This window comes from Dryas octopetala, chromosome 4 (genome assembly GCF_963921425.1).
Source record: "Dryas octopetala chromosome 4, drDryOcto1.1, whole genome shotgun sequence".
Taxonomy (NCBI): Eukaryota; Viridiplantae; Streptophyta; class Magnoliopsida; order Rosales; family Rosaceae; genus Dryas; species Dryas octopetala.
This window is the reverse complement of record NC_141369.1, coordinates 6,573,962-6,585,380: the sequence shown is the minus strand read 5'-3', so window position 1 is coordinate 6,585,380 and position 11,419 is coordinate 6,573,962. Positions and strand designations below refer to the sequence as shown.

The 11,419-nt window shown below is 38.6% G+C and overlaps 1 protein-coding gene and 1 pseudogene across 1 annotated transcript; both read right to left on the bottom strand.

The window, feature by feature from the left end:
* Positions 1 to 374: 374 nt before the first annotated feature.
* On the bottom strand, positions 375 to 3,620 carry LOC147286371 (uncharacterized). Its single transcript, XM_086240750.1, has one exon. It carries the CDS (start codon positions 1,035 to 1,037, stop codon positions 375 to 377), a length of 663 nt encoding a protein of 220 aa, XP_086096876.1. The 5' UTR covers positions 1,038 to 3,620.
* Positions 1,863 to 9,223, bottom strand: LOC147286370 (uncharacterized; annotated as a pseudogene).
* Between the last annotated feature and the right edge of the window lie 2,196 nt (positions 9,224 to 11,419).

Genomic DNA, 11,419 nt, shown 5'->3' with positions numbered 1-11,419 from the left:
TCTAGTGAAATCCGGTTTTAATACTAAAAAATTTTCTAGAATTTTCTTGTGAAAGGACAAAATTGCCCTTAAAATGTTATGCCCCACTCTCTCAAACCGTGGCCCAAATTTAAATTCCGTCTTCGGAAATACGTGATAAACTACTACTTCATTACCCACGTCTATTGAAATTTTTCTAAAAGTTTTATCTTTCCTTAATTTCCCGTTTGATTACCCATTTTCTTATTAGAATGTATAAGTCTCTTTCAAATTAAACTTTCTTACTGGATCACCACCAAATGAAATTAACTTGATCTTATATAAAATAACGAAACTTGGGTCGGGTCATTACAATCTTCCCCTGTTAGAAAAATTTCGTCCTCGAAATTTACCTGTTAAGGAAACAAATGTGGATACTGAGCCCTCATCTGATCCTCGGGTTCCCATGTCGCCTCTTCAACCGTGTGATTCCTCCATAAGACTTTGACCAAAGGAATGGTTTTTGTGCGAAGTACTTGATCTCTGCGATCCAGAATCTCCACAGGTTGCTCCTCGTAAGATAAATCTTCTCGTAATTCAATGGGTTGATTTTCCAATATGTGAGAAGGGTCGGGTCTATATTTGCGCAACATCGATACATGGATCACATCATGAATCCGAGATAACTCCATAGGTAGCGCAAATCTATAAGCGACTTGACCAATTCGTTCAGTGATCTCATATGGTCCAATAAATCGAGGATTTAACTTTCCACGCTTCCCAAAACGTACCACTCCTTTCCAAGGCGATAATTTCAAAAAGACTTTATCACCGACTTCAAACTCTAAGTCTTTTCTACGATTGTCTGCATAGCTCTTTTGCCGATCTTGTGCTGCCTTCAGTCTGTTCTTTATAATTTGAATCTTGTTGGTGGTCATTTGAATGTACTCGGGCCCCACTAACTTCCTTTCACCAACCTCATTCCAACAAATTGGTGTTCTACATTGTCGACCATATAACGCTTCATATGGAGCCATACCAATACTTGAATGATAACTATTATTATAGGCAAACTCCATTAATGGTAAATGATTATCCTAGTTGCCTTTGAATTGTAGAGCACAAGTCCTCAACATATCTTCTAGAATCTATATAGTCCTTTCTGACTGCCCATCAGTTTGTTGATGGAATGCAGTGCTAAACTTTAACTTAGTACCCATTGCCCGTTGTAGGCTTTCCCAGAATCTAGAAGTAAATCTTGAATCTCTATCTGACACAATGGATAATGGTGCACCATGCAAGCTTACTATTTCATCCACGAAGAGTTTTGCCAGCTTATCCAAAGTATAATTCTCACGGATGGGTAAAAAATGAGCTGACTTTGTGAGTCTATCCACCACGACCCAAATTCCATCATGCCCGCTTTGTGTTCGAGGGAGCTTGAACAAGAAATCCATAGTTATGTGCTCCCACTTCCATTCAGGAATAGGAAGTGGTTGCATAAGCCCCAAAGGCTTCTGCCGCTCCGCTTTAACTTGTTGACAAATTAAACACCTTGCCACAAATCCTGCTATTTCTCTTTTCAGGCCTGGCCACCAATAATGTTCTCGCAAAGTGCGATATATTTTGGTGCTCCCTGGGTGCATTGCATAGGCAGAACTATGTGCTTCCTCCAAAATTTCTTTTCGAAGAGCTTCATTTGCTGGAACACACAATCTAGTGCCCATTACCAGGGCTCCGTCGTCCCTTACCGAGTAATCTGTTCTCAATCCTTTCTCTACTTCGTTTTTGAGTTTCATCAACAAGGAATCCTATAGTTGGGTTTCACGAACTTTATCGATTAAGGTTGGTCTAACTCGGAAGCTAGCCAACAATGCTCTTGTTTCACTTATCGTTAAATTGGCTCATGTTGCCCTCAATTCGACTAGCAAGGGTAGGTGCACCGTTCTTAAGTATGCTAGTGATTCAGATGCTTTTCTACTCAATGCATCTGCCACTACATTGGCCTTTCCGGGATGATATTCAATAGTGCAATCGTAGTCCTTTATTAATTCCAACCATCTCTTCTGTCTTAAATTCAATTCCTTTTGAGTGAATAGATACTTAAGGCTATTGTGATTGGTGAATATCTAACAAGACGCTCCATATAGGTAATGTCTCCAAATTTTCAAGGCAAAGACTATAGCTGCAAGTTCTAAATCAAGAGTTGGGTAATTCAACTCATGCTTCTTGAGTTGTCTAGAAGCATAAGTAACCACCTTATCATTCTGCATCAACACACAACCTAGACCCTGTCTTGAAGCATCACTATAAATCACGAACCCACTATCACCATTGGGTAATGTCAACACTGGCGCAGAAGTTAATCTATCCTTAAGTTCTTGGAAACTTTTCTTACATTCATCAGACCATTCATACTTGACTCCTTTTCTGGTTAGCCGAGTAAGTGGTGCTGATAATTTGGAGAAGCCTTCCACGAATCGGCGATAATATCCTGCTAGGCCCAGAAAACTCCTCACTTCTTACACACTAGTAGGCCGTTCCCAATTCTTTACTTCCTCTACCTTTTGTGGATCTACCATGATGCCTTCGGCTGAAATTACATGCCCCAAAAATCCCACTCTATCTAGCCAAAATTGGCATTTACTGAACTTAGCGCATAACCGATTCTCTCTCAAGATTTTCAACACCGTTCTTAAATGTTCCTTATGATCCTTGTCGCTCTGTGAATACACCAATATGTCATCAATGAATACCACCACAAACCGATCCAAATAGGCGTGGAAAACTCGATTCATAAGATCAATAAAAACTGTTGGAGCATTTGTTAATCCAAAAGGCATCACTAAGAATTCATAATGGCCATATTGAGTTCTAAAAGCAGTCTTGGGTATATTAGGTTCCTTAATCCTCAACTGATGATACCCTGATCTCAAATCAATCTTGGAAAACACTTTCGCGCCCTGCAATTGATCAAATAAATCATCGATACGAGGCAAAGGATACCGATTCCGCACAATAACCTAATTAAGTTGCCTATAATCGATGCATAATCTCATCGTCCCATCTTTCTTCTTCACGAACAAGACCGGTGCGCCCCAAGGAAAAACACTTGGTCGGATAAATCCTTTCTCCACTAATTCCTGTAACTGAATTTTCAACTCCTTCAACTCAACTAGGGCCATTCTATAAGGTGCCTGAGATATAAGTGCTGCTCCCGGAATTAAATCAATAGCAAAACCTATCTCTCTTTCCAGAGGTAAACCCGGAAGATCTTCGGGAAATACGTCCGGAAAATCTCGCACTACAGGTAACTCCTCTAGTTTCTTCTCACTAGCCCGGGTATCAATTATGTGAGCCAAGTACCCCGTACAACATTTACGAAGCAACCGTCTAGCCGATAATACCGAAATCATACAGGATGGAAAAACTTTACGCTCCCCATAAAATACTACCTCGGTTTGTTCTGGTCAATTAAAAGTTACTTTCTTATGGAAACAATCGATGGAAGCATGATGGGTAGCAAGCCAATCCATACCCAAGATGACATCCACATCGAAAATATCTAATGGAATTAAATCGGCCTTAAAGTCCTGTCCATCAATCATTATCGGACAATCTCTAAGGACTTCGCGAGCCACAAGTGAAGTTCCAGCGGGTGTAGCTATAATTAACTCATAATCTAGTGGTGTAGGCATTCGATCAGCACATAAAATAAGTCTACGTGATATAATTGAGTGTGTGGCCCCAGGGTCTATTAAAACACGAGCATTTTGTCCATAGTTAAGTAACGTACCCATTATGACGTCCAGTGATGCTTGAGCTTCCTGTTGGGTCATAGCAAACACTCTGCCTTGAGCTCTGGGACGTCCTCTTTGGCCTCTTTGCTGTCCTCCAGCTCTATTGGTATGACTGGATTGAGCCCCACTACCGGATGCACTACCTCCAATCTGAACTGCTCCTTGGCCTTGTTTTTGAGTCCCTGAAGTCTATCCCGATCCAAAAGTAGATCCCGAAGTCCCACTATCTCCATGATACAATAGTGGACAATCTTTCCTGAAATGTCCCTGCTGGCCACAATGGAAGCAACTGCTACTTCTCCTCAAACAAACTCCATCATGGCGTCTTCCACACGTGTTACATGGTGGTTGGCTAGGTCCGTGGGGTCAACTTCCTTGCAACCCACTCTCTGGTACGGTGCTCCGAGCTGAACTGCCCACAGACTGATGGCTGGAGCTACGACTCTGCCCTGATCCTCTACTACCACCAGAACCACTTCTGTAACCGCTGAATCCACCACTTCCAGATGAACCAGAGCTGAAACTTCCTCTTTTCACTAGTCCCTGACTCGGTCCACCATACACAACACTCTGAGGGTGATGGCGTCTCGTACCACCCCGGTTCTGCTCTGAGAGAGACCTATCCACCTTCATAGCGGCCTCCTTCAAGTTGGGGTAGCTAGTATGGATGGCTACAGTAACCACTGTACGAATCTCCTCCCGTAAGCCATCCTCAAATCGAGAGCACTTGTCTCTCTCATCAGCCACAAGTTGAGGACAAAATCGAGACAACTAAGTAAACCTCCTCTCATACTCTGCTACCATCATAGTTCCTTGCCTCAACTTTTGAAATTTTGCTCTCTTTTCATCACAGTAGACCCGAGGATAATACCGCTCGTAAAAAGCTCTCCTAAATCAATCCCAAGTACATTCCTCGGCAGCGAGTCCCACCTTTTCGGACTCCCACCAATGATATGCATCGCCTTCTAGCAAAAAAGAAGCTAGAACCATCTTCTGATCCTCTGGGCATCTCATAACATCAAAAATTCTCTCCAACCTCATGATCCAGTCATTGGCAATGCTGGGGTCGGTAGTGCCCCTAAAATCAGTGGCCCCAAGCTTACGAGCTCGTTCAATACTATAATTTCCTTCAGCTGGGCCACGAGTGCGCACGACATTAGTCACCGCCTCAACTAAACGGTCTACGGTCTGCTCTAATCCAGGTGCAGCCTCATCTGCACCATGAGCTACTCTATGGTGGTTCCCTCACGGATGGCGATGTCGATGAGGCACAGTACCTATATAAAAACCAAAATTTTATCAATTTACAGAAGGGACACTGGTACAACAATATGAAACCTAGGCTCTGATACCAAATTGATAGGACTGACCTCGGAGCTCTCAATTAAATTCCGAGGCAGTCCTGTGGGGTCCCACATCCCTCGGATATAGGGCCCACTTCTTTACTTTAACTTATTTTTAAAGATCCTATCATAACTTAGGGAGTAATCTATATAAATTTCGGCAGCATCTCCCCTAAAAATAGCTCTAATCCAATTTCTTAAACTTGTCAAAACATACTTCTAAGTTTCCAACTTCCCTACCACAACCAATTTGGGTCTCCGACCCAACATAAAGTTTACAAAATTTATAAGGTTACAACCAAACATCAGAGCCAAACTACAAGTTAAGGTTTACAGGAAATCCTACATTATACAATGAGAAGAGAAAGCCTGCCTCGACGAGAAAATTGTGACTGACTGCCGTTTCCACCTGGGGGAACCATTAAAACACAAAAAGATGACTCACGGTGAGAAAGGCTCAGTAAGTGTATGAACAAGTCAAAAGATAACAAAATTAATAAAGTAGAACATTTTATTAATATTCTCAATTTCACAAACACAATAGATTTTCCCCATTTTAAAATACGCTTTGAACTGATAAACAAAAAAAATAACTAAAAATATTTTTATCTAATAAAGTTTTTAGTAATAATGTTGGCCATATAAGTATCCAATTGACGGACTCAACACTGGTACCGTTACAAAACCATCGCACCAAGTGGACAGTCTACATAACCTTCCACCCGCACCGTCGCAACGCCATCATACGAGTGGACTTACGGTGGCCCTTGTACCGTCGATTCGCCGTCGTACAATAAGCCAAAGTGTCGTACGTGCACGTAGATTGCCCTTCCACTCACACCGTCACAACGCCGTCATACGAGTGGATTGATGGTGGCCCTTGTACCATCGAATTGCCGTCGTACAACAAGCCAAAATGTCGTACGTGCACATGGACTACCCCCAAAGGGTGAGACATCCAGGCACACGGCCCAAAGCCTATGTGTGTGCCGTGATGGGTCCCAAAGACCTACTTAATAATTGGTGGGTACTTAGACGGCATTTAAATAATTTGTTTAAATATTTGATAACCCTTATATCAAAAATGGCAAATAATTCAATCCATCGAAAATTTATTAATGCAAAATAGACTTTACTCAATTCATTATTTCATTATTTAGCTCAAAATTTCAAAAGTAATATAAAAATCATAAAACCCATAAATTTTGCAAGCAAAAGAAAATCCACTCACAATATTGGAGCCTAGTGTCGGTCTCCGGATGGGTCACCTCCAGTCTCGGGAGCGTCGCCTAGAGAGGAAAAACCCCCAAAATTTCGTGAAAAATGGGGTAGAAAACTGGCCGGATTTTGAAAGGGTTGTCGGCTGCCTTTTCGCTCGTTTCTGAGCTGTTTGCTACAACCGGGCTGGGGGTGGCTGGGCTGGTGGCGCCGGCGGCTGGAGAAGGTTGTCAGCTGCTCAACGTCGACTGGAAGTGATCGGAAGGGCTGGACTTGGGTAGAACTAGGTGTGCGCAGGGGAGTGTTGCCGAAGAGAGAGAGAGAGAGAGAGAGAGAGAGAGAGAGAGAGAGAGAGAGAGAGATGGGGGGCTCGAGGTGGACGGTCGGCTCCGGTGAAAGAGGGGTCGCGCGGCTGACTTGGTCGACGAGGAAACAGCTGGCGTAGATGGTTGTGGTGGTGGTTGGGTGTTTGCAGTGAGAGACACGGAGAGATGAGAAGAGAGAGGTTGCGGGGAAAAAGAGAGAGTGTGAAAGAAATAGATAGGGGGGTGTGTTGAGTAAATGGTGGGGGTTTCTAGAGAAATCTGGTTTTAATACTAAAAAATTTTCTAGAATTTTCTTGTGAAAGGACAAAATTGCCCCTAAAATGTTATGCCCCACTCTCTCAAACCGTGGCCCAAATTTAAATTCCGTCTTCGGAAATACGTTATGAACTACTACTTCATTACCCCCGTCTATTGAAATTTTTCTAAAAGTTTTATCTTTCCTTAATTTCCCATTTGATTACCCATTTTCTTATTAGAATGTATAAGTCTCTTTCAAATTAAACTTTCTTACTGGATCACCACCAAATGAAATTAACTTGATCTTATATAAAAGAACGAAACTTGGGTCGGGTCATTACACCAACATTTTAGATTAAACTTTGCAAATGAGTTTTTTGTTCAAATTGCAAATGTGTTGTTGGAATATTTTATTTTTTAATTAATTAAAAAATAGATAAAGGTATATACAGGAGAAGACCCAAAAAAAATGGATGTTGTTTTTTGGGTACGGGAGGCATACTGGAGAAGAGCCAAAAAAAAAAAAGCAAACTTTAATAGAAATAATTAAATAAGAGAGAAGAGAGAAATTAATGGGTAATAAAAAAGTGGGAAAAAGTTGAGTAATAAAAGATTAGGGTAAAAATAAAAAAAAGTTGTCAAATTATTTTTCTCTCTCATCATTATAACATCAAAAATAATTAAATACAGTAGATTAACTCATGATTAGTTTTTTAAATATATGACAGCATTTTAGATGGGAGATAAACATATACCTGAGTTAAAGGAGGTGAGCAAAACTGCTCTCTTTATTATTGACTCAAGTTTCAATTAAGTAATTATTTTATTGGCAGCATGCCCAATTTGTTCATTTGGCAGCACGTGTTGGTCCATGTCAATATTAATTTAATTAATTAGGTATATACACCTACGAATTACATGATACTAACGTCTAAGCTAGCTCAAGATGTTCATCAACTATTGTTTGTTTCAGGGATGGATTCAGGAATTAGAATTGGGGGGCTAAAAAAAAGCTCAATGGTACGAGAAAATTTCATTAATAAACATAAAAGATACATCTAGTCAGGGGGAGACACAGTGAGCCCTACTCCGTAAAATGCATATCTATACAAAAACATAGACGAGAAAAAAAAAATATCATAACAAGTAAACAATGAAACATGCAATGCAAATACAAGATAAGTCTACGAAAATTTGAACCTTGCGCTTCTTCACAACATAGAAATCCTTAATTACTGAATCTGTATATATACTATCAAAAAGTTCTTTTCAGAGTTAAGAATCATACAATTATCAAGAAACCCATCATCTATCTTGTTTCAAAGTCGAGTTTTAATAATCTTCAAAGATGAAAATGCTCGTTTCGTTGTTGCAGTAGAAATAGGAAGAGTCAACACTAGACAAATCAATCTATAAATCATGAGAAAATATGCAAACTTTCTTGTTTCAACTAATTGCCGACATAATTAAATCAAAAACAAAAGATGTATTATGGAATTTAGGATCAGAACGTATGTCTATCTCATTAAATGCACATTCCATTATTAAACCAAGTAACTTAGCTGGAGTGAAATCTTAAGGGTAGAACTTCGTAGCAAGATCACATATATGATCAGTATTAAATAATTTGAAATTAGACCGATGATCCAATAATGAGCTAAGAGTAAGAAGTTCCACTGTAAGCGGTGTAAATCTAGTATCTAACTCTACCAACTGAAAGTCTATAACAACATAAAATAAATTTACACGATAATAGTGTTCAACTGTTATAGAATTAATTTATTGGCAAGAACGACATGTACCCACCCTATAAGGAGCACCCAAATCAGGCATAACAATGTCGTGTAGTTCACAAAATGATTCCATACTTTTCAAAAAAGTATCCCATCCATTTTTTCTCAATTCTTGGAGAAATTTTTTGTTTTTGAAACAAAATTCAAACCATTTACGATGTCTTGAGATTTGTTATGCAATGCTTGAGAAAGAAAGTTAGTGATCTTCATAACCTTATTCAACAAAAGCAAGTTAAACACAAAACCAAATGAGGTCATCTTATTTAGAAGACTATTGGCTTCCCCACGTATATCTTTGTTGATTCCACTTATAAGCATTTTTTGAAGCATTGTACTAGTTGAAGAAAATAACTCAATCAAGATTCAACTAAAATAAGACCCCAAATGAGTGCCTCGACTTGTGACAAAGCACACATTTGATTTTTCCCTGTACCTGTCTCAAGCTTTCCAGCATCTAACAAATCTTGAATTTCATCTTGCCGAATAGCTTGTAATTCACAATGCCGCTTAACAGAAGAATCAACAAAGTTTACAATGGAAGTTAGCATAGAATAAAAATCTCAAACATCATGCACACCTTTAGCTGCAGCATTTAAAGCTTATTGAAGACGATGAGCAAAACAATGCACATAGAGGAAATTACAGATTGAGTCCACTTATTTTATAGCTAGTTCAATTTTGGTCCACGATCTTTTTTAAGTTCTGTTTTAGTGCACTAATTGTTCTATTTGTTCAATAAAGGTCTAGATTTTTTTTTCTCAAATTTGGCTCGCCTTTTACCCTATCAAATCTTACCCAAATTCAGCAAACATATACTTGTTTTAAACCTATGTATCTCCTATTTACAGCCATATGAAGATCGTTCAAATCAGAGTTCTAAACTCAAGATAATTAACTCCAAAGTAGGGTACCCGAAACAACAAATTTTTCCCATAATTTTTTTTCTGATTTTTCAAACTTCACTCAACTTCAATTCTCTTCGATTCTAATACTCCAAATTGGTTCCTATGACTAAGAAATGATGAAATACAACTTATACTTCAATTATAATTGAAGAAAACACAACCTGAAGGATTTAAAATCATAAACCCCAAAACTGAAATTTCGAACTGGACCTTTATTGAACAAGTGAAACAATTAGTGGACCAAAACAGAACTTAAAAAAGATCGTGGACTAAAATTGAAATAGGTATAAAATAAATAGACCAAATTTGTAATTTCCTCAATGCACATAATAAGCATATGGACAATCTTGAATAAATAATGCTTGTAACTCGTTCCATGCCCCACGCATATTGCTAGCACCATCATATTCTTAGCCACACATATTTTGCACTTGAAGATTGTAACTAGTAAGAACTTTGGATATCTCTTTTTAAGAATTATGGATGTAGTGTTGAGAACACTCACAATGACAAAAAATCGTTTTTGAATAAAGTCATCACCATCAACAAACCTTAAAATAATAGTCATTTGTTCCTTACTAGTTACATTAACCGATTCATTAATTAGAATACAATATGGTTTATCCCTAATTTCATTACGAATCTTCTTTCTCACATTGTTAGCCATAATATGTAAGATTTCCTTTTGAATTTCAGGTGCAATATACATAGTATTTTGAGGACGATTCTCTAAAACAACATTTGCAATATTAGAATTCAATTTTGCAAACATTTTAACAAGTTCAATGAAGTTACCTCGATTGGATAAGCTGTTAGATTCAGCATCACCTCTAAAAGCACATCCTTGATTTTCTAGATTACTTAGGCACCAAACATACTTGGGTGACAAGAATCCTAATTAAAATGAAATCTAAAATAAAATAAACTATTAAATATTAAATATTAATTAAAATCCTATCTTACCAAACCTAAGAAAAGTCCCTAAAACTAATAGAGCCTTCTTAATACAAATTATTAAAATAAAATAAATCTTCTAAAGTTAAAAGATAGATATGTCGAATATGTAGACTGCATCATTCTTTCCTGGTTTGAGAGAATTCGTCCTCGAATTCGAGCTGTTGTGTCAAGTGTCCTATATCGTCTCATTGGCAGATCTGATCTCTCCTCAGTCTTCCATCCATGTGCTTTTTTTATTTCATAAAACCACACAAGAAGCACGGCAGGATTGAATTGAGCTATGATACCAAAATGATGCAACGCTCGGCGGGCGAAAGAGATACGGTTCTTCGAAACACAACCTACCTTAGATATATTGTTTCTCTACATCGAGAATGGCCAGAAACAAAGGCTTCTATTAGCCTCATAATTCTCTAAACTATTCGAAAAATAGGGAAAAAGAGAGAAATCATATCTTCTCAAATTTTATTAATTTTCAACCACCCCTAAAAAGAGTACAAGAACCCAAATTTATAGGACTTAGATTACTTGGGCACCAAACATACTTGGGTGACAAGAATCCTAATTAAAATGAAATCTAAAATATTAATTAAAATCCTATATTACCAAACCTAAGAAAAGTCCCTAAAACTAATCGAGACTTATTATAAATTATTAAAATAAAATAAATCTTCTAAAATGAAAAGATAGATATGTTTAATACGTAGACTGCATCAGGGAGGCACAACCCACAGCTCACGTGCACACAAGGAGGCATAAGGCTTTAAGTCTTACTGCCCATGGACTTAAGCGCAGCCCAAAGCCCACAGTGGGAGGTCGTGCGCAAAGAGGAGAGAAAGAAGAGTGGGCCGAGCCCTACTAGAAGACTTGTGCGGCAAGGCC